Below are 27,734 nucleotides of genomic sequence, written 5' to 3'. Positions count from 1 at the left end.
TGGCAATTGAAAGTATGATATTTTATTTCCCATGAAGACAAATGAGTTCCACTGAGACACAGTACAGCTTTATTTAAGTCAAACTTCAGGCATGTCTGAACTCCTCAGCTCCAACTCAACCTCACAACCTCATTTAGAATGAAAAGACAGAATCAATAGTTTGAAATAAAAAGACAGTCATGTACAAAAAGAGTGTCATCCTCACAGTCACACACATTTAGAAGCAACATTTTACAGGCAATAGCACGCCACAGTAACATGATCCTATGCAAGTTCAATGCAATCTATGTACAAGTCTTAACATTATGCAATATAACACAGGCTGCTGAACAGTCAAATAATATGGTAACTTTTTGTTCATCCAATTTTTCATTGAAGCAACATCGAGAGATGGGTACGACCAGAGCCATATATTTAGGAGTTGGGACACTGAGGTTTCTGAATTATGATGCATTTTACATGACACAACAATATTCTATGGCAGCCATAAACAATGCTATGTAACTGAATGTCTAGAATTAGAACAATAATAAATATTTTAAAAGTTGGCCCAACTCTCTAAAATATATGGCTTTGGGTACAACCCCAGCAGATTCACCAGAGCACTTTCACTACATGACTGTGGTGAAATGAGTACCTCTGAAATCACTGTTCCTCCTAATATCTGGGAGAGCATGTCAATCACATGTAATGACAGAAATAACAACTAGTATTGCACAAAATAAACAATAACTGAAAGGTGTAGAACAGAAACATATGACTCAGAGAGGGCCACTTTCAAAGTCTGTGTTGGAAGATAATACTTTGATAGCTTAATCTTCGTAACCCTACTGTCTGACATACCTTTCAGTGAGAACCAACTGTCTTTCCTAAAGTATGGCCACTATATGATCATGTATAAACATGGGTCAAATCGATAATGTCGGTGACAAACAGAATGACAACCTGCAACACACACTCAGACTATACTGCATTGTACAGGCTGAATGATGTGTTCAAGTTCAATTGGCATAAAGTGAGTAAGTTCAAAAGGAGGTGCAAAAAATAAGGGTTATTTGGTTTGGCCTTGATAATCTCTGTGCGATACCAAGAGGATAAAAAGACAATGCAATGACATAAAAGAGCATTAACATGTGGTTGTTTTTAACATAACAAAGTAGCTTCAAAGATGCATACAAAATATATCCTCAACAGATAAAAGAACAGATTCAGAAAAGATTTGCGCTTCTTTCAGAATGGAAGGGGTGCTTCAATAGTCTTGGGTGAAAATTATACAGTTCTACACAAATTGCTGGTGTGTGTTGGGGTGAGTGTACAACGGTCTGGTTTACATGTTCACTTAGTGACGGTTAGAGAAGGTTAGACTAGTGACTCCTGTACAGGATCTGAAATTAGTCTCAGAATGAATAGGCCGAATATCTATCATCTACCATGTCAAATCAGTTATCAGTAAAACACTCATGAAGTTCTTGAACACATTGCACTGTAGTACAAAACATGAACAAATACAAAAATAAAGAATGTAAAGAAAGAAATATATTTCAAGTTTTAAAAGTTTGTTAAAAATATGGAAAAGTGCATTGATGCACCCCATACTGAGCTGTGTGGACCAGTACTGAAATTATCTAAATCGAATACCTATCTGAAAAAAAAACGATAATTTGGCAGATTTGAGAGCAGTATGTCTATTAAAGTGTTAGTTTACCCTAAATTTGATAGACGTTTCTATACTTCTACTTAAGTCTAACTGAGTCCATATTCCATTCTGTCGAGTTTAACCTGGTTTATGCATTAGGAGAAAACAGCATGCTTCAATTCGAAATGAATAGAAGATATTGGCACAATCTAATTTATATTTTGTTAAGACAGACGTTGAATGTGGACAGCTTGACACTAAACAACAGAGGTATAGAAACGTTTGACAAACTTTATGGGTGAGCTATCGTTTTACGGGCATAATCAGTCGGTAACATACCAGAGAAGAGAAAAGCCCAGGCTCAGACAAGATTAGCAGACTAATCTTGTAGTTTTATCATGATAATGCGAGTTTAGGCTGAATGAAGTGCTCGGTTACTTCACATCACAATTTTCACTTGCTTTTAACTTCTTCAACATCAGTAAAGTGAGTCACAACACAGCCAGCCTGGCATATGAGCAGCTGTTAAACATTGTGGAATCATTACACTAATAGAAAACATGTTAAATGCATTAGACAACTACACACAGAATCATCAATTGTAAAGCTCCCTATTGTTTCATAGTATATGTTACTTAATACTTTGGGAGGGAGCGATTTTCCAATAGGTGTTTTTGATACATATCAACTAGTATAAAAAGGGTGTGATATAATTATAAAAATCTGTCATAGGAGGATGAGAGATTAAAAACACTTTACATAATACATGTATATGTTTGTAGAATATGATCTTTTCATTGTACTGAAGTTTAACTTAAAGTTTATACAAAACCAATTTGTGGAGATGCACACAGTCATACAAAAAGTGAAAATAAATACCCACTGAATGTACTTAACACCTTGAATTAAGATGAGGGCGTTAGTCGTTCTACTAGGGCAAAGAATAGAAAGTGTTGTCGGCAGTAACTTGTGTCAGAGAACGTTTTCAGTCTCTCAAAGATATTTGGATCATGTCGTTGGACCTATAGCAGAAATTACAATACAGTTTAAAATTCCAACATTACTACAGAAAAGAGGTATCCATTTCAAGCATGTACAATGTCATATGTTCTACTATATACATGTATGTTATGACGTACCTAAAGTATGTAGCAATAAATGGTGAAAGTGCTTTAAAAAGGTTTAGCAGAACAATTGAAAACAAAACATTTGAGTGCACAGTACAGTACACACACCATCACTTACATTACTGCACACAGGGCCAATGAACAGCCACCTATCTGTCAGGTCAGTGTAAAAGTCCCTCTAGGTGGGCTGCAGTACTGTGTACAAACAGACTGGGACCATATCTGTACAATACTCACTTAGGAGGAAATCATTACCAAACGTAAGCTGCTCAACCTCTCAATTTTAATGAAATGCAACTTCCTCTCCAAAACTGCCTTTCTATTTCTGTTTCCATAGATATACAGTGAAGGGGGTGTGGATAACACTGATGTCTCTCCTCTTCTTCTGTGGTTTACAATAGGAGCCAATTATGTACACAATGGAGAGTGAGACTGGGGAACTTTCGAATGGAACTTACATGTAATGATGATGTGATGTCATACCATTACACTATAAGCCATTATAATTCACCTTATTAGAAGGACTATATTCACAAGGAGATCTGCGCATTGCTAAACACCTAAACAAACAAACAATAATACACCACTCACAGAGATGAAGTGAGATAATCTGTCTGTAAACATTAACAAACATACATATATATATATATATTTATATTCATCTATACTCATAAGTATATCAAAAACCGGTATAAGGAATGTCGGAATGTAGTGTGTAGTCCTGAAAATTGCACAAATCTGTTTTTCTTCTCGTTGTGAAAGGAGAGCTAGATAAGGATAATAGATCATGTTTGGAGTGTTGAGGGTTGCAGAGAAGTGTTGGGCCTGGCTCTGCTGTCTCATCAACACACAGCAAAGCCTTCTAAGGGCGTGAAACGGCACCTGGCCTCTGGCAACGGGCGCCAAGCAACCCCAGCTCACAGGAAGTAAACAAAGAGAAAAGCAGCATGATGGAGGGAGGCTTACACCCCCTCTTCTTCCCCCTCACTGAGTTATTCAAAGTGCTGATTAACCAAGAACATAAGAACACTAACGGAGTTTCCACGCCTCTAGAAATGACAGAATCATGAAGTGTTGAAACTGAAACACTGGGTGTTTGGAGTGATGTCAGTGGCCGGAAAGAAAGGCAGGGCTATGGGCACACCTCTCCATCTCCCCTTGCCCTCTCCTCCACTCCCACTATCCTTAGACACAGAGGAGCTCTGCTCCGATCTCTGGTATAGAACAACTCTCACCGCTCACACCAGCCCATGAGAATCTCAAGTTAAACTGGTGGCTGCAATTCTGGTCTCTCTCACCTGAGGGCACATCTCTAATCACACCCTATTCCATAAAGGTATAGTGCTACATTTCTAGTGCACTATATAGGAATTAGGGTGCTATTTGAGATAGCTTCACTCTCAGTCCTACTGGCTGTGCTCCTCAGGGTCCTGTGGCTCCTCTTTGACGTTGACCGTGCCAGGGGGGTGTGTGTGAGTGTGTGCAGGGTTGGTGTTGGGGCCCAGGGGACTGAGGGGGTTGTGGTTGGAGCAGCAGGGGCGGCCCTCTAGGGTAGAGGGGCTGAGAGCCCCCCCCTCATGATCCCGGCAGAAGGAGCGAGGGCAGAAGTCACAGAGGGATGAGGCTAGGACACCACACACACTGCAGTCATGCCACGGGCACTCCCAACGGCCTAAACACACACAGAGAAAAGTTTACTACTGATTTATTGACACGCACGCCGGCACACACACAGACAGACAGACAGACAGACAGACAGGCACACACACAGACAGACATAGACAGACAGACACACACAGACAGACACACAGACAGACACAGACAGACACAGACAGACACACACACAGACAGTGCGTACCATATGGAGGTTTGGTGAGGTTGAGACACAGCAGGTGGTACGCTTTAGGACAGTCCTTCTTGTCACACATGACCAGCTCTCCTCCCTCTCCACAGCAGAAACAGATGTACTCATGTGTGTGTTTCCCCTCCGGTCGCAGCTTACGCTTCTTGGGCTTCAGTTTAGCGTTCCTCGCCTTCTCCTCCACCACCGCACTCTGATGGACAGACAGAAAAACAACAATGTTTAACAATCTGCTCAGCGGGGACATTCTGAAAAATGACCTAGTTAAAGCTGAGAGAGAGAGGAGTTATCAGCCCTGTTAGGCCAGCTTTTATATCACCAGGCTAACCCTTTAGGTGTTCTCCGTGATTGAATGTAGACCCTGCCACATACATCTCTTGTCTGAGCCGTTGAATTGCGACGGCTCAGACACGAGACGTATGTGGCAGGGTCTACAGTCAATCATGAATTACAAAAAGAAAACCAGCTCCGTCGCGGATATCGACGTCTTGCTCCCAGACAAATGAAACCACTTCTTTTCTCGCTTTGAGGACAATACAGTGCCACTGACACGGCCCGATACCAAAGCCCGTGGGCTCTCCTTCTCCATGGCCAACGTGAGTAAAACATTTAAATGTGTTAACCCTTGCAAGGCTGTTGGCCCAGAGGGCATCCCTAGCCACGTTCTCAGAGCATGCGCAGACCATCTGGCTGGTGTGTTTATGGACATATTCAATCGCTCCCTATCCCAGTCTGCTGTCCTCAAGATGACCACCATTGTTCTTGTTCCCAAGAAAGCTAAGGTAACTAAACTAAATGACTATCGCCCGTAGCACTCACTTCTGTCATCATAAAGTGCTTTGAGAGACTAGTCAAGGAACACATCACCTCTACTTTACCTGATACCCTAGACCCACTCCAAATTGCTTACCGCCCCAATAGGTCCACAGACGACGCAATCGCCACCACACTGCACAATCCCATCTAGACAAGGGGAATAACTATGTAAAAATGCTGGACTACAGCTCAGCATTTAACACCATAGTACCCTCCAAACTGATCATTAAGCTCGAGACCCTGGGTCTCGACCCCGCCCTATGCAACTGGGTCCTGGACTTTCTGACGGGCCACCCCCAGGTGGTGAGGGTAGGAAACAACATCTCCACCCCGCTGATCCTCAACACTGATGCCGCACAAGGGTACGTTCTGAGCCCTCTCCTGTACTCCCTGTTCACCCACGACTGCGTGCCCACGCACACCTCCAACTCAATCATCAAGTTTGCAGACGACACTACAGTGGTAGGCTTGATTACCAACAACGACGAGACGGCCTACAGGGAGGAAGTGAGGGCCCTCAGAGTGTGGTGTCAGGTAAATAACCTCTCACTCAACGTCATCATCACCTTTGTTTTGTTCGAGGACTTCAGGAAACAGCAGAGGGAGCACCCCCCTATCCACATTAATGGTACAGTAGTGGAGAAGGTGGAAAGTTTTAAGTTCCTGGGCGTACACATCACAGACAATCTGAAATGGTGCACCCACACAGACAGTGTGGTGAAGAAGGCGCAACAGTGCCTCTTCAACCTCAGAAGGCTGAAAAAATGTGGCTTGTCACCCAAAACCCTGACAAACTTTTACAGATGCACAATCGAGAGCATCCTGTCTGGCTGTATCACCGCCTGGTATGGCAACTGCACCGCCCTCAACAGCAAGCCTCTCCAGAGGGTAGTGCGGTCTGCACAATGCATCACCGGGGGCAAACTACCTGCCCTCCATGACATCTACAGCACCGGATGTCACAGGAAGGCCAAAAGGATCATCAAGGACAACAACCACCCGAGCCACTGCCTGTTCATCCCGCTATCATCCAGAAGGCGAGGTCAGTACAGGTGCATCAAAGCAGGGACCAAGTGACTGAAAAACAGCTTCTATCTCAAGGCCATCAGACTGTTAAACAGCCAACACTAACATTGAGAGGCTGCTGCCAACATACAGACTCAAATCTCTGGCCACTTAAATAAATGGACCTAATAAATGTTTCACTAGTCACTTTAAATAATGCCACTTTAATAATGTTTACATCCTACATTACTCACCTCATATGTATATACTGTACTCTATACCATCTACTGCATCTTGCCTATGCCGCACAGCCATCGCTCATCTATTTATTTATATGTACATATTCTTATTCATCCCTTTATTTGATTTCGACAACATGGCAGACAAACCATGGACAGAAGGGATCTGCTAAGGTGAGACATCAGTAACATGTTACTTGATTCCTACATGATGCAGTCATAATGACAATGTGGGTGTGTCCCGTACCGTAGGCCGCACCCCCAGGAAGCCAGAGCAGTTCTCAGCACCACAGTGGCACGACGACCTTCTGTTACCCATAAGGTCCAGATTATAGTTAAACGTCAGCTCAGTGCCTACAGAACACACACACACAGACGATTATAGTTAAACGTCAGCTCAATGCCTGCAGGAGACAGGAGATCGATCAGAGAGATCAAACAACAAAGATACAGAACGTGTGTGTGCTGCTCTCCTCACCAGCCTCCATGTCACACAGGGTGAAGAGGCCTATGCGTATGTCTCCGTTGACAGTCCATTTCTGTGTCTCACAGTTGGGGCTGCAGCTGTGGTTAATGAAGCGAGAGGAGTTCCCTTTGGGCCCGGCATCTATCACCCGGTCCTGAAGCACACACACACACACCGTTAGACCCCCCCCCACACACTGCCAAGAGACGCACACTACTGAACAGCGAGAGAGACAGATTTATACACATACTATGTATTACCGGTCATGAGGTGAAGGTGTCAATTAAAGGAGCCCATTTCAGACTACTGGGACAAAGTCTAAAATGTCATTACCTTGGTGAGAGTGAGCATGTAGAAGTCGGTCACGTGGTTCTCATGAGCGCGTTTGATTCGCTGCTGGCACTCCTCTGAATCTATCACCTCTCCCACGTACTCTGTCACAAAATCTCCCTGCGGAAGAGACACAGAGCACATACAAAACACAATACACATCAAGACTTACAACAAAGCACACCTGTGGTGTTATTAATAATAATCTCTGATCTACACATACACAGGCTCGGTTCCATTTTGGTCTTTAGCCCCGTTCCCTAATCCCTAAGCCTGTTCACAGATCTGAAAGGTTTGGATAGGTTCAAACAATATGACAGACTAGGTGGAACCCTCACAATGCTGCTAATGCCAATCAATTTCAAAGGACACCTAAAGGGTTAGGGTCTAGGGATAGAAATAGAACCAGGTCCCACACTACGTCCACCCCAGTGGCCCTCACTCACCTTCCTGAGGGCCTGGTTGGTCTTGAGGCCCCAGCCGCAACCCTCTGTCTTAATGACCTCTGTCTCAGAGTACAGACGCTTCGAGAAGCATTGGTTCTCACAGCTATCACCTGCTGGACACACCTAGGACAGGAAAACAGGGCTGAATAGGGCTGCACACGCAAACACACACACAAACACACACACACACACCAACCTGTGAGTGACACTCATACTGCAGCATGCGGTTGAGACATTGGGAGTCCAGGCTGCAGGGGTGTTGGTCTGTGGGTTTACAGTTGCATCGTGGGATTTCTGACAGGTCGGCTATGTGCACCTGCACCTTTCCCACTGGCTTGTTGGACTGAGAGAGACATGACAACAATGTCACAATGAGATATAAAGAGGTCTCATTCAGCTCAATCCATTTTGTTCTGCAAAGCAAGACTTTATATGGCAGAAGATTTGTAGGGCAGGGGATGTGTTTGTAGGGCAGGGGATGTGTTTGTAGGGCAGGGGATGTGTTTGTAGGGCAGGGGATGTGTTTGTAGGGCAGGGAATGTGTTTGTAGGGCGGTCGATGTGTTTGTAGGGCAGAGGATGTGTTTGTAGGGCGGTCGATGTGTTTGTAGGGCAGAGGATGTGTTTGTAGGGCGGTCGATGTGTTTGTAGGGCAGGGGATGTGTTTGTAGGGCGGTCGATGTGTTTGTAGGGCAGGGGATGTGTTTGTAGGGCGGTCAATGTGTTTGTAGGGCGGTCGATGTGTTTGTAGGGCAGGGGATGTGTTTGTAGGGCGGTCGATGTGTTTGTAGGGCAGGGGATGTGTTTGTAGGGCGGTCGATGTGTTTGTAGGGCAGGGGATGTGTTTGTAGGGCAGTCGATGTGTTTGTAGGGCAGGGAATGTGTTTGTAGGGCAGGGGATGTGTTTGTAGGGCAGGGGATGTGGTTGTAGGGCAGGGGATGTGTTTGTAGGGCGGTCAATGTGTTTGTAGGGCAGGGGATGTGTTTGTAGGGCGGTCGATGTGTTTGTAAGGCGGTCGATGTGTTTGTAGGGCGGTCGATGTGTTTGTAGGGCAGGGGATGTGTTTGTAGGGCAGTCGATGTGTTTGTAGGGCAGGGGATGTGTTTGTAGGGCAGGGGATGTGTTTGTAGGGCAGGGGATGTGTTTGTAGGGCAGGGGATGTGTTTGTAGGGCGGTCAATGTGTTTGTAGGGCAGGGGATGTGTTTGTAGGGCGGTCGATGTGTTTGTAAGGCGGTCGATGTGTTTGTAGGGCGGTCGATGTGTTTGTAGGGCAGGGAATGTGTTTGTAGGGCAGGGGATGTGTTTGTAGGACAGGGGATGTGTTTGTAGGGCAGGGGATGTGTTTGTAGGGCAGGGGATGTGTTTGTAGGGCAGGGGATGTGTTTGTAGGGCGGTCAATGTGTTTGTAGGGCAGGGGATGTGTTTGTAGGGCGGTCGATGTGTTTGTAGGGCGGTCGATGTGTTTGTAGGGCGGTCGATGTGTTTGTAGGGCAGGGGATGTGTTTGTAGGGCGGTCGATGTGTTTGTAGGGCAGGGTATGTGTTTGTAGGGCAGTCGATGTGTTTGTAGGGCAGGGAATGTGTTTGTAGGGCGGTCGATGTGTTTGTAGGGCAGGGGATGTGTTTGTAGGGCAGTCGATGTGTTTGTAGGGCAGGGAATGTGTTTGTAGGGCAGGGGATGTGTTTGTAGGGCAGGGGATGTGTTTGTAGGGCAGAGGATGTGTTTGTAAGGCAGGGGATGTGTTTGTAGGGCAGGGGATGTGTTTGTAGGGCGGTCGATGTGTTTGTAGGGCAGGGGATGTGTTTGTAGGGCGGTCGATGTGTTTGTAGGGCAGGGGATGTGTTTGTAGGGCAGGGGATGTGTTTGTAGGGCAGGGGATGTGTTTGTAGGGCGGTCGATGTGTTTGTAGGGCAGGGGATGTGTTTGTAGGGCGGTCGATCGATGTGTTTGTAGGGCAGGGGATGTGTTTGTAGGGCGGTCGATGTGTTTGTAGGGCAGGGGATGTGTTTGTAGGGCGGTTGATGTGTTTGTAGGGCAGGGGATGTGTTTGTAGGGCATGGGATGTGTTTGTAGGGCAGGGGATGTGTTTGTAGGGCAGGGGATGTGTTTGTAGGGCAGGAGATGTGTTTGTAGGGCGGTCGATGTGTTTGTAGGGCAGGGGATGTGTTTGTAGGGCGGTCGATGTGTTTGTAGGGCGGTCGATGTGTTTGTAGGGCGGTCGATGTGTTTGTAGGGCGGTCGATGTGTTTGTAGGGCGGTCGATGTGTTTGTAGGGCAGGGGATGTGTTTGTAGGGCGGTCGATGTGTTTGTAGGGCAGGGTATGTGTTTGTAGGGCAGGGGTGTATCACAGGAGGTTGGTGGCACCTTAATTGGGGAAGACGAGCTCGTGGTTGTGGCTGGAGCGGAATCAGAGGAATGACATCAAATAGATCATACACATGGTTTGATGCAATTCCATTTGCTCCGTCCCAGCCATTATTATGAGCCGTCCTCCCCTCAGCAGCCTCCACTGGGGTGTATATACACTGCTCAAAACAATTAAGGGAACACCTAAACAACACAATGTAACTCCAAGTCAATCACACTTCTGTGAAAGCAAACTGTCCACTTAGGAAGCAACACTGATTGACAATAAATTTCACATGCTGTTGTGCAAATGAAATAGACAACAGGTGGAAATTATAGGCAATTAGCAAGACACCCCCAATAAAGGAGTGGTTCTGCAGGTGATAACCACAGACCACTTCTCAGTTCCTATGCTTTCTGGCTGATGTTTTGGTCACTTTTTGAATGCTGGCGGTGCTTTCACTCTAGTGGTAGCATGAGACGGAGTCTACAACCCACACAAGTGGCTCAGGGTGCAGCTCATCCAGGATGGTACATCAATGCGAGCTGTGGCAAGAAGGTTTGCTGTGTCTGTCAGCGTAGTGTCCAGAGCATGGAGGCGCTACCAGGAGACAGGCCAGTACATCAGGAGACGTGGAGGAGGCCGTAGGAGGGCAACAACCCAGCAGCAGGATCGCTACATCCGCCTTTGTGCAAGGAGGAGCAGGAGGTGCACTGCCAGAGCCCTCCAAAATGACCTCCAGCAGGCCACAAATGTGCATGTCTGCTCAAACGGTCATAAAAGACTCCATGAGGGTGGTATGACGGCCCGACGTCCACAGGTGGGGGTTGTGCTTATAGCTCAACACCGTGCAGGACGTTTGGCATTTGCCAGAGAACACCAAGATTGGCAAATTCGCCACTGGCGCCCTGTGCTCTTCACAGATGAAAGCAGGTTCACACTGAGCACATGTGACAGACGTGACAGAGTCTGGAGACGCCGTGGAGAACGTTCTGCTGCCTGCAACATCCTCCAGCATGACTGGTTTGGCGGTGGGTCAGTCATGGTGTGGGGTGGGATTTCTTTGGGGGGCCGCACAGCCCTCCATGTGCTCGCCAGAGGTAGCCTGACTGCCATTAGGTACCGAGATGAGATCCTCAGACCCCTTGTGAGACCATATGCTGGTGCGGTTGGCCCTGGGTTCCTCCTAATGCAAGACAATGCTAGACCTCATGTGACTGGAGTGTGTCAGCAGTTCCTGCAAGAGGAAGGCATTGATGCTATGGACTGGCCCACCCATTCCCCAGACCTGAATCCAATTGAGCACATCTGGGACATCATGTTTCGCTCCATCCACCAACGCCACGTTGCACCACAGACTGTCCAGGATGCTTTAGTCCAGGTCTGGGAGGAGATCCCTCAGGAGACCATCCACCACCTCATCAGGAGCATGCCCAGGGAGGTCATACAGGCACGTGGAGGCCACACACACTACTGAGCCTCATTTTGACTTGTTTTAAGGACATTACATCAAAGTTGGATCAGCCTGTAGTGTGGTTTTCCACTTTAATTCTGAGTGTGACTCCAAATCCAGACATCCATGGGTTGATAAATTTGATTGCCATTGATAATTTTTGTGTGATTTTGTTGTCAGCACATTCTACTATGTAAAGAAAAAAGTATTTAATAAGAATATTTCATTCATTCAGATCTAGGATGTGTTATTTTAGTGTTCCCTTTATTTTTTTGAGCAGTGTAGTATGACTGCATATATTACCTTGATGAACTTGTATGGTGAGGGTTTGCGTGAGTTGCGTTCCTGCTCCAGGGCCTCCCTGCTCTCCCTCTGAGCCTTGAGCTCCTGGAACCTCCGAGCAGCCTCCTCCAGAGCTGACACACACAGAAGGGATGGAATTACACTGTGCCTGTCTCACACACTCAGGGTCAAGACATTATCATTTCACTCAAGAACCAATAGTCCATTTCATAGTTTCCCTTGACGATTCCCAATCTATTGTAGCACAGGGCACAGAGTACAGAGCCAAGGTGGCCTCACCTTTCTTGAAGGTCTTGTTGATGTTGATTTGGCCAGTGACAGGGGTTTTGTCATTCTCCACGTAGGGGAACACACGGCCCTGGTTGATCCAGTAGTAGTCATGGGAACCAAAGAAGAAGACGGGGAATTCTCCGATGTCGTGACGGAGCGTCTGGATGTTGGGAGGCACCAGGCGAGGGTTACAGATCTCCGCTGGCCACCACCTGATGGGGACAGACAGGGGACAGCATGGAACATCAGGAAAGAAAGAATGTTACCAGTCCAGAAGTTACAGCTAGCTATGAGTGGTGGGGTGCAAAGTGCGGCCCGCTGGGCACTTCAATCTGGCCCGCGAGACATTAATACCAATTTCTTTTTTTGCCCTTTTTTCTGCCCAATTTCATGGTATCCAATTAGTAGTTACAGTTTTGTCTCATCGCTGCAACTCCCGTACGGACTCGGGAGAGGTGAAGGTCGAAGAGCCGTGCGTCCTCCGAAACACGACCCAGCCAAGCCGCACTGCCTCTTGGCACAATGCCCGCTTAACCTGGAAGCCAGCCGCACCAATGTGTCAGAGGAAACACCGTACACCTGGTGACCGTGTCAGCGTGCATGCGCCCGGCCCGCCACAGGAGTCGCTAGAGCGCGATGGGCCAAGGAAATATCGGCTTGCCAAACCGTCTCCTAACCCAGACAATTGCCAATTGTGCGCCACCTCATGAGTCTCCCAGTCACGGCCAGCTGTGACACAGCCTGGGATCAAACCCGGGTCTGTAGTGATGCCTCAAGCACCTAGATGCAGTTCCTTAGACCGCTGCGCCACTCGGGAGGCCCCCACAAATACAAAAGTGCGTCCCTCCGTTGAATTTCAAAATCCCGATGTGGCCCTCGAGCCAAAAGGTTTCCCACTCCTGCTCTAGACAGACTGGTTGCCTCCCACAATGTACCAATGCTCCAGCTTACACGTCTGTAGAAGTTCTGGCGTCAGTTGGGACAGAGAGGACGAGTCGGAAATGGGAACATTTGATGTTTATCCATTACATTTTTGGGAGCATATGCAAGTATCTTCCCTTATTTATTTATTTTTTACATATGTTTCCTATACCATTAGTAACCTCCTCTCCAACATATTTTAGGTGTGCGTCAACTCATGTTGCTAACCTGTAGTTTCCCAGTTTGACCCAGACGATCTGTTTGTAGTGGGGTTTCTTTCCTGCCCTACACTCCCTGCAGGACCACGCCCCCTCTGGCATCTCCATCTCCAAACACTCTGGGTGGAACGACGCCGGGCACAATGCACAGCACAGCAGCTTCTCTCCTGCAGGTGTGTGTATGTGTAGAGAGAGAAAAGAGCAGCACAGGGTTAGAGAATGTACTTCCACACCTGGGCACTAGGGGCCACCACACTCTAAGCCTCATCCTTAGGCATGCCAGTCATTCAACCACTTCACTTTACACTGTGAGCAATGCTTTGCCCAAGTAAGTAATATAGTAATCCAGAGAAATAGGTGGAGCCATTGTGACATTGCATCTGCTCGTTTCATGTGTATGAGAAGTGGCTAAGGATAGATATCTCTTGAGTCTTTCCCAAACGAGTCACATTGTTAGAAATTATTCTAACTCCCACAATATAATAAAGATTGCTTTTATGTAGCAGAAAACTATGCGGTTGTGGACACCATTTTGATAAGCGAAAGCAGTGTTGACATTGCTGTGGTCCTCTGCTTTTACCTCAGCAGTCAGTCATTGATGGTGTAATGGAATGTCTGACAAGCAGGTTTAGAGTACAAGGCCCATTGTACAATCACAACACATGCTATAGCACCCATGATAATAATACATCTGTAAATAAACCATAAATCACAAACAAACTATTACCAAAACAACAGAACGGCACAAAGCTGCCATGCACTCCTGCTTGTAAAGGGGGGTGTTTCACTTCCCTGCACCACTGTACTCCACATAGTCTTGGATGGAATCTCATTTAAACCGCATGTGGTTGTGAATGTGTTTTAAACGTCAAATGGGTAATATCGTTGATGAGTAATAATCACATTATATGTCAACTAGAAGGACTGTCAGCATTTTATTCAAACATTGATTTCTTCATCGAATTGATGTGCTTGTGAGGAATAGTATAACTGCTATGGGCTATAACCTATCACAATCAATATTTCTCGGAATAATTAACTCCTTAACAAAGCAAAACCTTAAAATGAGACAGCAAACATCCAAGACAGATCGCAGTAAAGTGAGAGCAGCAGATAAATGAGGGACAATTATTTTCATTCAAAAACAGAACTTAGCAGTCATCAAAATAACACCATTAGATTTAGTCTTTCAGATGAAGACAGGATCAAAGTGCTAAAGCAAAGAAGTTGTGTTCCTTCAGCAGCAACAAGCCCTCAGACAGACAGGGTGTAAAATAACTGTGTTTGTGACTTCAGCAGCAACAAGCCCTCAGACAGACAGGGCGTAAAATAACTGTGTTTGTGACTTCAGCAGCAACAAGCCCTCAGACAGACAGGGTGTAAAATAACTGTGTTTGTGACTTCAGCAGCAACAAGCCCTCAGACAGACAGGGCGTAAAATAACTGTGTTTGTGACTTCAGCAGCAACAAGCCCTCAGACAGACAGGGCGTAAAATAACTGTCTTTGTGGCTTCAGCAGCAACAAGCCCTCAGAGACAGGGCGTAAAATAACTGTGTTTGTAAAATAACTGTGTTTGTGACTTCAGCAGCAACAAGCCCTCAGAGACAGGGCGTAAAATAACTGTGTTTGTGACTTCAGCAGCAACAAGCCCTCAGACAGACAGGGTATAAAATAACCGTGTTTGTGACTTCAGCAGCAACAAGCCCTCAGACAGACAGGGTGTAAAATAACCGTGTTTGTGACTTCAGCAGCAACAAGCCCTCAGACAGACAGGGTGTAAAATAACCGTGTTTGTGACTTCAGCAGCAACAAGCCCTCAGACAGACAGGGTGTAAAATAACCGTGTTTGTGACTGCAGCAGCAACAAGCCCCTTACAGGACGTACAATAACCCAGTGAGACAGGTCATCACCCTTCCCAATGATGATGATGAAATGGGATGATGTTATGTTACAGTGTGCTATGGTCTGATTGTACAGATTCTATTTTGGGTTTGTGCAAAGTGTCCCATTCCACCGTTTCACAGAGACGAGCTTAATGTCTTAATGTTCCTGTTGAACCGGTGCATGTTAGGCTCCCTGACAGGTTATTTAAGCCCTGTTAACATTAATAGCAGCAGATTGTCTGTTCACACTTTAGAGGCAGAACCAAGCAATAAAGAGGAATAACAAATCAAATGTGGGAAGTCTAAACACATTCAAAACACACATACACACGCACCAGTAGGAAAAGGGAGAGAGAGTAAAACAGTTATGTTACCTTTCCCAATATTCTTTTTGGTAGCTGTCCAAGAAGAGGGAATCATAGGTAATTTCAACTCAGCACGATTTGACTCAGTCAGAAGGTAGTGGGACTTATAGGCATATGAACTTAATATGATGTCAGTAAGGTCCTGCACTAACAGTCCTACACAAGACACACAGGAAGAGATGGGGTGAGCCGCAATCAGACTACAGTACCCATGATTCCACAGGAAAGAAAGAACACATACGCTGTTAGAACACATAAACGAGAGAAAAAAACTGAGTAATAAGTTAAATGAAAGAGTCGTCCAAACAGAATACTGTAGATATACAGTGCACTTAGCTTATAAGAAATTGAGAATCAACTGCTTTTAGTAACCATGGGGACAAATGTCACGAATACATTCACAAACAGGCAAATGCATCATAAGTGAAGGCTCAATGACATTGTTTCCAAACACAGACAGAGCTCAGTGGACCAGTACTCTCCTCCTGCTGCTGCTACGGTGGTGTATCTGAGCTCAGCTAAGCCTCTGTGGTCTCAGCGAGAGCATCACACATCAATTATCTCTATGGGAATAAATAAAGTGTTATAGAGTTGAATGATTAGAGAAGACTAGATTAGAGGGGATCAGATTCAGAGAGAGAGACAGAGGGTCACAATTGGCAGGCCATGATCACAGGAACCAACATGAATGGAAGCTCTGGCTAACCCTGAGAGGAACAGAAGGAGTTGGTTAAGTTGTAGCTATGGCTCTATTCACTCAAACGCTTGCCTAAGGGGCAGGACAAAGCAACATCCCTCGCCCTGCTGTCCTCCAGAGCCAGGCACTATGAAGCCACGGGGCTAAATCTGGAAGCTTCCCTTAAAGAGACAGTGGGTCAGGGGCCCTGGTCAATAGTAATGGACTATATAGCGAATAGGATGCCATTTGGGACACAGAAAGGGTGAGTGAGTCAGGGTGGGTACCCCTACAGGAGGTCTAAAGTGAGAGATAGATCTTACCTCGGGCACAGAGGAAGCACCAGGTCACGTTGACGGGTGAGGAGAGGAGGCCGTTCCTCTTGGTGATGCCATGGCTGCTGCAGATCATGATGTGGTGGGTGAGGACCACACTGCCCGCTGCAACGCAGCTGTCCCCTGTGTGGTACGCCACCGGGCAGCGCAGACAACGCATCATATGTCCTAGGGAGGGGGGAGGAAGGGAGGGAGAGACTTTAACACCTACAGTATTTGAGAGAGCATTTTAAAAGCCTAACGTGGCTTCCGTTCCTCACCTTCATCTAGACCAGTGTTCTGCCCCCTACCTTTGGCAGCTTGGTGCAGGTCTCTCTCCAGGCAGCAGGTGGTGCAGGTATGTTGGGGGCAGTGGAACCCCCCGCCCGTACCACCCCCCACAGTACCAGGGAGTTTGTGCACGCAGTCATCATGGTAATATCGCCCGCAGCCAACCACAGAGCAGCACAACACCACCCCTCCCCCCGTCTTACAGCTGAAACACGAGTGAGAGCCTAGAGAGGAGGGAGGTGGCAAAGAGAGGGAGGGAGAGAGTGTGTGTCAGAGACAAAGGGGTGAGATAGAGGTGAGTTCCAGTCGACTTTCCATTCCTCCATCAGAGAAATCTCTCAATGTCTGCACTAGGCTGCCGGGCTGAAATCACACAGAGATTTGTCTGTAGGGTCATTTGCATAATCAGGGCTTGAGCAGTATTTTCTCTGTTCACACTCATAGCTTCATTAGCATTCACAAAGTAGAAGGATGTGTCTTGGAATAATTTGAATAATCATTTCAGCCATTTCAGACTAAATGAGACTGTAAAGATGAAAGGAGCAATCAAAGAGAACTTGTTTAATGTTCGTGCAGGTCAATTAATGATTAGGATGTAAATGCATAGTGTATACATTGTGACATTGTGTCATGTCTCACCGTTTCTACATTCCAGACAGGTAAATGTGCCCTCAGGTAGGAAGGTGAGGCCCAGGCACTCCAGATGGAATAGCCGACAGCAGTCCCCTTCACACGACACCAGACCCTCTCCATACACTTCACAGATCTACACACAGAGGAAGAGTTATCACCAATGGGGTATAAAACCTTTTTTTTGTATCAGCTATTTAAAAAGACACAAAGAGCAGAGAGAGAGAAAAGTAGGAAGAAAGACAGACAATATGACAAGGGGATGGGACAGGAGACCTCTTGGCCTACCTGGCAGACAGTGTCCTTCTTGGCCTACCTGGCAGACAGTGTCTCTCTTGGCCTACCTGGCAGACAGTGTCTCTCTTGGCCTACCTGGCAGACAGTGTCTCTCTTGGCCTACCTGGCAGACAGTGTCTCTCTTGGCCTACCTGGCAGACAGTGTCTCTCTTGACCTACCTGGCAGACAGTGTCTCTCTTGGCTGTGCTACTTCCTTGTCTGGACAGACTGGAGTCCACTGACTGGCTGTCAGACGCGTCGGCATCTACTGCTGCTGGGCTGTCCAAACTCTTCCCAAACAGACTCTACATAGGAGAGAGAGCATGAGTGAGTGAGTGTGTGTCTATCTGTCTGTGTGTGTGTTTGCGTGTGTGTTTGCGTGTGTGTGTCTGTTTACCTGGGGGTCGTTGAGGCCTCTAGAGTCAGAGTCGGATGTGTCTCTGTACTGAGAGGAGGCCATCTCTACATCTGTGGAGGCTCTGCTGCGTTTCTTCAGAGGCTTACAGGCATCCGAGATCTCACTGGCTCCTACACACCACACCACACGTTAACACACACCTCCACAACACTGCTTCCCCCAACAAGTTAAACAAAGCCAGTATGCTTATAGAGCAGGATGGGAAAGAGAGTCATAGGACAGAGCGGGAGTCTACCTTTCTGTGAGCCTGTTCTCAGAGTGGTCTCAGGAGCCATCTCAGCCTGCAGGGAGACAGAGAAAGCGAGAGAGAGATGTTGAAAATCTTTATATTGTATTGCAATCCTCCTCTAGAGAACAGAGTGAAAGAACATGCAACACTACAGAGGGGAACAGAACAGTAGGTGGTAGTAGCAGGTTGGTACCTGTTCCTTTTTGGTCTTCTTCTTGGGAACGGCCTCACAGCCTTTCTCTGACTCAGATCTGCTCCTCACTGACCTGCGCTGCTGCTTACGCTCCTGAGAACCTACAGGAATGAGACACCTGGTTAAACACCTGGTTAAAGGTCTGATCTGTGGGGAACATATTCACACAAACACAATATTTACATATTCCAGCAGCCATCACCAGAGGACCCAGAAAACGTCCAAACACATGTGCATACACACGCATGCACAAACACTGCTGTAGAAGTGTTATGTACCTGGTGGGGTGTTGTGCTGAGACCCAGGAGAGGAGGTGTGCTGTGCTGCTTCCTGGTCACTTCTCTTCTCCTCCTTCTCCTTTCTCTCCTCTCCCTCATCACCCTCTTCCTCTGGACTGGGTTCTGGCTTAACTCTACAGCCCTGCTGGAGAAAAAAAAAAAACTCCACTTGGAAATAAATGCTTCAATTCAGTTTAGAGCGACAACAACTTTTAACGCCATTGTCAACTAGGATGTCTAGACAAATAGAGAGCACCCACCTCTGGTGAAAAAGATCCCAGGTCGGCCTGCCGGCCCTCTCCCTCCTCCCTCTCCACCTCTCTCTCCCTCTGTGGTGAGGGCAGGGACTTCCTCTGTAGCAGAGGCCACATTTGGTCACACTTGGTGATCTTTACATTCAGTTTCTTCATTGTGATGGAGAGAGGCAGCAGCTTCCTGGCAGCGGCTGTCTTCCAGGCTCGTACCGGAGCACAGGACTCCTGGGTTCCCCCTTCTTCAGACTGGGTCTTCCGGGCTGGGGGGGTGGGCTGTCCAGGGTCCCCGCTCTGGTCCTTTTCCCCCTCCGGGATTTTGAGGTCGGCTGGGTTGTCTGCATTAGGAACACTACACTGCCTACGAGGCTGTCTTCTGGCTGGCTCTGCCCGGTCTGGTGATGTCACTGCTCCTTCTTCTTTCTTACTGGTTGAGCTGGAGGAGCTTTGGGTGCGGCTGGCAGCCCTGACAGGGGTCTTCTTGGTGGGCGGGGGGGCGTTGGGGTCTGGGTCGACATAGATGAAGGTATAGTTGTCGATGCGTTCCTGCTGCGTCATCAGGAAGGCGTCCTCTGCATGGCCGACGCCCACCTCCCACTGAGCACGCTCTCTCTGGGGGAAGGGCTTCATCAGCTGACACACACACACATACAATTTACATTACATTGTAATAATTTGGAAGATGCTCTTATCCAGTCAGTGCATTCAACTAAGTTTAGTAGGAAAAAACAACTACATATCAGAATGATTAAAAGTAGACTCTTCTTACATTACTTGACCAAAAGAGTGTGGACACCTGCCTGTCGAACATCTCATTCCAAAATCATGGGCCTTAATATGGAGTTGGTCCCCCCCCTTTCTGCTATAACAGCCTCCACTCTTCTGAAGGCTTTCTACTAGATGTTGGAACATTGCTGCGGGGACTTTCTTCCATTCAGTTACAAGAGCTTAAGTGAGGTCAGGCACTGATGTTGGACAATTAGGCCTGTCTCGCAGTCGGTGTTCCAATTCATCCCAAAGGTGCTCGATGATGTTGAGGTCAGAGCTCTGTGCAGGCCAGTCAAGTTCTTCCACACCGATCTTGACAAACGATGTATTTTTGTTTATTAAACGGTAAGCAAAAACATTGAATTTCGTCATATGCGGAAATGTGCCTTGCGGAAAGTATTCAGACCCTATTTCCAAATGTTGTTGTTACAGCCTTATTCTAAAATAGATTAAATTGTTTTTTCCCCTTATCAATCTACACACAATAACCCATAATGACAAAGCAAAAACAGGTTTTATTCAATGGTAGCAAATTTATAAAAATAATAAACTGAAATATCACATTTACATAAGTATTCAGACCCTTTACCCTTTCCTTTGTTGAAGCACCCTTGGCAGCGATTACCGCCTTCAGTCTTCTTCTAGGGTCGCTCCAGAGATGTTCGATGTTCGGGTTCTGGCTGGGCCACTCAAGAACATTCAGAGACTTGTCCCAAAGCCACTCTTGTGTTGTCTTGGCTGTGTGCTTAGGGTCTTGACCTGTTGGAAGGTGAACCTTTGCCCCAGTCTGAGGTCCTAAGTGATCTTGAGCAGATCTTCAACAAGGATCTCTCTGTACTTCATCTTTCCTTCGATCCTGACTAGTCCCCCAGTCCCTGCCGCTGAAAAATATCCCCTCAGCATGATGCTGTCACCCCCATGCTTCACCGTAGGGATACTGCCAGGTTTCCTCCAGACTTCCTCCGCTTGGCACTCAGGGCAAAGAGTTCAGTCTTAGTTTCATCAGACCAGAGAATCTTGTTTATCATGGTTTGAGAGTATTTTAGGTGCCTTTTGGCAAACTCCAAGCGGACATGTGCCTTTTACTGAGAAGTGGCTTCCGTCTGGCCACTTTACCATTAAGGCCTGATTGGTGGAGTGCTGCAGAGATGGTTGTCCTTCTGGAAGGTTCTCTCATCTCCACAGAGGAACTCTGGAGCTCTGTCAAAGTAACCATCGGGTTCTTGGTCACCTCCCTGACCAATGCCATTCTCCCGATTGCTCAGTTTGGCTGGGTGTCCAAGAGTCTTGGTGGTTCCAAACTTCTTCCATTTAAGAATGATGGAGGCTACTGTGTTCTTGGGGACCTTCAATGCTGCAGATTTTTTTTATACCCTTCCACAGATCTGTACCTCAACACAATCTTGTGTCGGAGCACTACGGACCATTTTTCGACCTCCTGGCCTGGTTTTTGCTCTGACATGCACTGTCAACTGTGGGACCTTATATAGACAGGTGTGTGCCTTTCCAAATCATGTCCAATCAATTGAATTTACCATAGGTGGACTCCAATCAAGTTGTAGAAATATCTCAAGGATGATCAATGGAAACAGGATGCACCTGAGCTTAATTTTGAGTCTCATAGCAAAGGGTCTGAATACTTGTGTACATAGGTACTGATTTAAATTTTTAATACATTTACAAACATTTCTAAAAACCTGTTGGGGTATACCTTTGGGGTATTTTGTGTAGATTGATGAGGAAACACATTTATTTAGCCCATGTTAGAATAAGGCTGTAACGTAACAAAATGTGGGAAAAGTCAAGGGGTCTGAATCCTTTCCGAATGCACTGTATACTGATTGACACACTCCACTTAACAAAACCATTGCCAAATAATGTCCCGTCACCTGCTTTTATAGTGAGCCTTGAGTAGGTACCACCCAGTACATCTAGAAGGGAGTGGATTTTATTCTGAACCCCTCTCTTGACATGACGTAGAGCAGGGTTCCCCAACTGGCAAGTTTGTTTAGCAAAAACGAAAAATATATATATTTATAAGAAATATATTTATTTATTTATTTTTATTGCTGGGACCAAAATACTGTAAAAACACCAGCATATCAGCTCCAAGTGATTTTATTTTTTAAATCTGTTCCAAAGTATTCCCACACATAGAGATATATGTGATCTTATACAAATGCAAGCAAGGTTTGAAATGATTATGTTTTATCCGCTCAAGAAAAAATGTCTGCCAAATTCTCAAGGTGCCTCTACATCAAGATTTCAATGGTAGAGTTGGACCACTAGGAGCAAAAAGAGCTAGATTTACTACTAAAAGACCAAAATATATTACTGTCAAAATGATGACCAGAATTGACATGTTTAACAATAACTAATTCTAAAACATCATTTTTTCCCCCTTCTTCATTAAAGTTACTCTTTAAACCAGTGTCCAGAGTGTGAGGAGGGTATACTGTCAGGCCATGCAGTGCTGTGTCTCTACCTTGTGTCTCTCTGCTGTCTTGGTGGTCTTGCGTAGAGTCTCAGCCTGCAGCTCATCAAACTGGTGTTCTCCCTGGTACATGACCACTCTCTTCTCATGGACCCAGGCCCGTTCTGCCACACTGCCAAAGAACTGCACATGGTACTCTCTGTGACCTGGAGGGCCAGGAGGGACACAGGCAGACAGCAGTTAGAGGCTTTTAAACAGTTATGTCTATAAGTGCGGTACTGGAGTGCCAAGTCTAGGTCCAAAAGGTTTCTCAACAGCTTCTACCCCCAAGCCATAAGACTCCTGAACAGCTAATCAAATGGCTACCCAGACTATTTGCATTGCCCCCCCCCCCCCGCCTTTACGCTGCTGCTATTCTCTGTTATTATCTATGCATAGTCACTTTAACTCTACCTACATGCACATATTACCTTGACTAAACAGTGCTCCCGCACATTGACTCTTTACCGGTACCCCAGGTATATAGCCTCGCTATAGTTATTTTACTGCTGCTCTTTAATTATTTGTTACTTTTATTTCTTATTTTTTACTAATCTATTTTTTACTTAACACATATTTTTCTTAAAACTGCATTGTTGGTTCAGGGCTTGTAAGTAAGCATTTCACTGTTGTATTTGGCGCTTGAGACAAATAAAATTTGATTTGATTTTGATTTGGAAAAGAATGTATACACATTATATGCTCTATGACATGCTCCATGACAGCAGTGTGTGTGTGTGTGTGTGTGTTTGTTCACCTCGGGTGTTGATGCGTGTGTGGACGTTCATCTGGGGGTCACAGGAGACCATGCATGGCCACCAGGGGTAGGTACCCACTTTGGCCCACACCAGGTCCCCCACCTCGTGGTTCTTATAGCAACCTGTACCTGTTATCACTGTAGGGTACTGCTTCTGGACCTACAGTACAGGAGGGAGAGAAAACACATACACTCAATTAACAACAGGCAGTCATGCCCTACCCCCAAGACACTTTCTGTAGATTTAAAAGAATCAGATGGGTGTATGCAATCGTCCACTAATCCCTTATTTTCAGATGTCTGAAACTCCTGAAACAGTTACTCTTCGAGTACTGAATAGTGAATTAATCGCACTGGATGACCTCAACCAACAGAGAAGGCGCAAACCAACACTTGCCTTAGGTGACTTGGGCTCTGCTTTGATGGGGGTCTTCTGTGGCTTCTCAGTCTGCCCCACAGGCAGCTCCCGTGGCTGGGTGGGGGTCTGGGTGTGGGTCTGGGTCTGGGGCTGTGGCTGGGTCTGGATGTCCCTGGCCTGCCCTATAGTTTCCCCCTGTTCCTGCTCCTGGTCTTGCTCCTGCCCTTCTTCTTGCTCCAGCAGCCTGGCTGTATTTTTCCTATTATCCATCTTCATCTCGTGCCTGCTGTGGGTCTGGGAGTCCTCGCTGGCCTGGGACTCCTGCAGCAGGTCTCCACACAGAGCAGACTCAAACAGCTCTCTCCCGTTCTGGTACGTCTTTATGATCTTCAGTTTGATCTCTGGAGAGCTGGTCTTCTTCAGGATCCCGCTGGAGGGAGCAGGGGGGGTGTGAGGGGGGTGTGAGGAGGAGGTGCTGTCCAGCAGGGAGGGGGGAGGGCTGGTGGAGGGCAAGAGTAATGGGGGAGGAGGGGGGAGAACGTGGGACATGAGGTGAGGTGGTGGGGGGAGGTGGTGTTGGGAGGGCAAGGGCAGAGGGCTGTGAGGGTAGGGATGTGGGTGAGGTTGAGGGTGGTAGTGATGAGGATGGTGGTAATGAGGGTGATGGAGGTGGAGGTGGGGGTGTGGGTGGTGTGAAGGTGGAGGAGGAGACAGCGGGGAGCAGGGTCTCTCTTGGAGGACAGGGGCCCTCAGGACCGTTCCCTCCCCAGGCATGAGGCAGTGCTCTCCGTAGCCCCGGATGGCCCCATAGCCGTTGGCCGAGCCATTGGGAAACTGGGGGTACATGGAGAACTTGGCCTGGGGCTCGTACAGCCCCAACCCAGGAGGGTAACCGTTGGAGACTGGGGGCATGTCCTCGGAGGCCGAGGGCGGGTAGGAGAACTCTGCTTCCAGGGCAGTGTCGTAGGAGGGGCCTCCGCCCTCATCGCTACCGGTGTCGTAGGCGCCCTCCTGACGGATGTTGGCTGAGTCAATGAGCTGAGGGGGTTGCTGAATTGTATTTCCCATGATCCCTTGCATGAAAGAAAAGGAGAAATCCATTGTTGTGCTCCTGCATCCTTAACTGTCCTGTTCTCTGGCTGGACCTGGAAGAGGACAGACACATAGGAGAGGGCTTGATATATTGATTTGGGTTAATATGATGTTAGAAAGGATGTGACTGAACGTACAATCAGATCTACTACTGTGCATCTATCTTTTTTAATCAAGGGTAAGAAATGTTTATCAATCATCCCAGGTAGAGAAATAATGTGACTTACAGTATAAAGAGATAACAGAACTGTCTATATATCTAAATCTAATCCTACTGGTAAGGAAAGGCACAGACTGTTCTGATGAGAACTGGTGCGATATTCTCTTGATGCATCGAATAATATAACTGATCTAAATGTTTTCATGTTTGAAATCTCTTTCCCATAATAAGACCTAAGAGCTCCCTGCACAGTGTGCACTGAATGAACAAAAATATGTCTGCTGAACGCTTTGCTTTCCCCCATCATTTTAAAGGCTGGCCATCTCTAATTAACGTTAATGTTATAAAGTTGTTATTAGTGTCATAATCTTAAACACTATTAGTGTCCTGATACTCAACTGGTAAATGTTCACGTACAGATAGATTACCAAAATAATAAAAGTGCCGATCAAGATCATCACGCTATGAGATATACGTTTTGGGAAACACTGATTGAATGAGCTAGGCTGCCATAGTCTCAGGGGCCACAGTAACTCTGTGTAATTTCTGTATAATATGAGAGATCCCTGCCAGTAGTGGAGACATCAGAGCCAACCTTTGAGTGCCAAAGAATGCAACTCATCACTCAAACAGCACAGGCACAATTAGCAGTTCTGAACGACTCATAATGATTAGTAGGTAGTAGGCAATGTTGTGGTTATTTAAGTTAACCGCTGTTGTAGTTATGGTAGTTTTTCTGACCTTGTGACCTGATCAGGAAAAACCCTCTTATGATTGCCTATACAGTCAGAGTGATAGCCTACAGTTTAGGGCACAGAGTCTTTCCTGGTCAGTTCAAGGAGTATAAATAGACTGTGTGTACCTAATAAATGTTTGTTTTAGCCTCTGCCAAAATATGAGAAATCGTTAATTTCACTTCTAAAAAAATAATATTGTTTGATCTCAAACCATCATGAATAAATGCAATGTACTATTAATGTGTAGCCAGGCCCTACACATTTCACTCAGTCAAACGGCTCTAGATTTGAAAGCATAGCCTAGATGGCCAAGCTCCCATGCCCTGGGTGAGACAGAAGTACAGGGATAATACAGTGATAATTACAGTAATAATACATTGATTCCGAAATTGAACAGTTAAATAAAGTGTCATAACGTTGTTACATGCACAAAATAACCTTTAATCAATGTGTCCTTTTTTGGTGTAGACTAAACCTTGATTTGATTGAGATTAAGCAGCCTTTATTGCCATTCACAAGGTGATATAATGGGAAATTCATTCTCATTAATATGTATCACAGCTACTACTGCTGGATGAGAATATAAAGTAATGTAGATCACGCAGTCCAGCTTTGTATACACGAGTTGATACACTGTAACACTGGGGTCACTTTATTGAAGAAAACGACGCGCACACAGACTGAAATATTGTTACATTGTACTGAGTGATTGAACTACATCATTAAGCAGCCGTGCTGTGCACTGTTCTGCTGCGATGTTTTTATCTAGCTAGCGTAGTTAGCTCTCATGAACACTGGCAAATGAAATATCGTGTCAATATAAAAACACGTATCTAAAGACGAGACGATGTTCTTGCATTCTGACACGTCCGCAATGTTTACTCGTGTGTGTTGACATTTCAATACGATGCGGAAGACTAGAAACAAGATGGCAAAGGAAGCTATACATTGTTGCCAATATGGCTGCCTTTGCCCCTTTAAATCAAATTGTCTATCGTGATAACACCTCCATCATTCGTTTGAAGAAAATGTTGAAATATAAACCTAAATCCACACGGCGAAAACCTTTGCTAAATGCATAGTTAGGATGTCAGCAAGCTGTTTATCAATGATACAGATTAGGAGAACGGAAAACGAAAGATGCTGTGAGAGTCGCGAGATGTATTAAAATAAAATGTCAATACCTTCAGCGTGTCCCATTCTAAACACATACACCAGATATCTGCGCTTCCTTGTGCAAATTACAAAAAGGGATAAAATAAAAAATCTTGGGAAAATATTAGAATGCAGGCCTCTCCGTTTCTAACGCAATTCATTAATAGGGGCAATTTACGGTCACTGCTCGGTCCCCATGTCTTGTCTATTTGCTGTAGAACCTAAGGCCTAGTATTTTGCGGAATCTTGGTGGGAATGATCTCGCCCCCTTATGTATTTTCATTTTACTGGCTCCCTCTTCCTTCAGCTGTAACAAAAGCACCCTGCTTTGGGCCTTGTCTGTCTCGCTCAGCGCCAAATCACAAGCTTCCGATTGGCGGGGGTCACACAACCAGGCGCAAACCGGGATGTGTAGTTCTAATCGTTTAGAGAACATCTCAGCAGCAGAATAAAAATACATGTAGCCCTATAAAGAAAACAATGAAAAATAAAATACAGCAACATTTTTGTATGCATAAATTAGGTCTGGTTAAAGTTGGTATAAGCTATGTAAACAGAAAAAAATTGGGCCAGCTCAAATGGCCTAATGTCAAACATCATGTCCTAAATTGATGGTGAAAATATAAATTCCTGTTTAGATATTATCTTAATTGAAATCAAATATTCTCTGAAATAATCCATGTGGAACGATCATGATATGATAGATAGCACAGCCCATGTATTATGGCATGAAAGGTTAAAAGGAAATAATGGCCCAGGAGGCCTTGACTGCACTCAGCAGATTTAGTAAACCTGACAGATAATAAAACATAGGCTACTGTACCTCAACATAGAAATGTGAGAAAAGCACTAGTGTGCAGGCTATATATTTCATAGTGTCGTCTTATATAATGTATAACTTACTATAATAGCCTACACTAGCCTGTGTGCAAATTGTGAGGCATACAGTGAGTTCAATATCTATGTACTTTGGTTTGACCATATGTG

General features: G+C 45.9%; 1 protein-coding gene across 3 annotated transcripts; it reads right to left on the bottom strand.

Moving 5' to 3' along the window:
* LOC109894919 (histone-lysine N-methyltransferase NSD3) lies at positions 1-27,099 on the bottom strand. Of its 3 annotated transcripts, none has more exons than XM_031829886.1 (24): positions 26,777-27,099; positions 23,643-24,748; positions 23,246-23,405; positions 22,501-22,655; positions 19,257-19,880; positions 18,997-19,141; positions 18,719-18,819; positions 18,532-18,577; positions 18,276-18,406; positions 18,058-18,183; positions 17,611-17,737; positions 16,992-17,195; positions 16,690-16,869; positions 15,700-15,846; positions 13,451-13,607; positions 12,311-12,513; positions 12,032-12,144; positions 8,123-8,269; positions 7,927-8,049; positions 7,484-7,600; positions 7,163-7,304; positions 6,932-7,038; positions 4,622-4,817; positions 1-4,435 (listed from the first exon to the last, which is right to left on the bottom strand). In XM_031829886.1, the coding sequence occupies exons 2-24, from the start codon at positions 24,702-24,704 to the stop codon at positions 4,170-4,172; spliced, it is 4,779 nt and encodes a 1,592-aa protein (XP_031685746.1). In that variant the 5' UTR covers positions 24,705-24,748; positions 26,777-27,099; the 3' UTR covers positions 1-4,169. The 3 variants fall into 3 exon arrangements, with proteins under 3 accessions (XP_031685746.1, XP_031685747.1, XP_031685749.1); XM_031829887.1 differs by having other exon boundaries at positions 18,997-19,138; XM_031829889.1 differs by lacking the exon at positions 15,700-15,846 and having other exon boundaries at positions 26,777-27,098.
* Between the last annotated feature and the right edge of the window lie 635 nt (positions 27,100-27,734).

The sequence above is a fragment of the Oncorhynchus kisutch genome, linkage group LG8, assembly GCF_002021735.2.
Source record: "Oncorhynchus kisutch isolate 150728-3 linkage group LG8, Okis_V2, whole genome shotgun sequence".
NCBI lineage: Eukaryota > Metazoa > Chordata > Actinopteri > Salmoniformes > Salmonidae > Oncorhynchus > Oncorhynchus kisutch.
The sequence above is the reverse complement of the archived record's forward strand: the minus strand, read 5'-3'. Positions and strand labels throughout refer to the sequence as shown.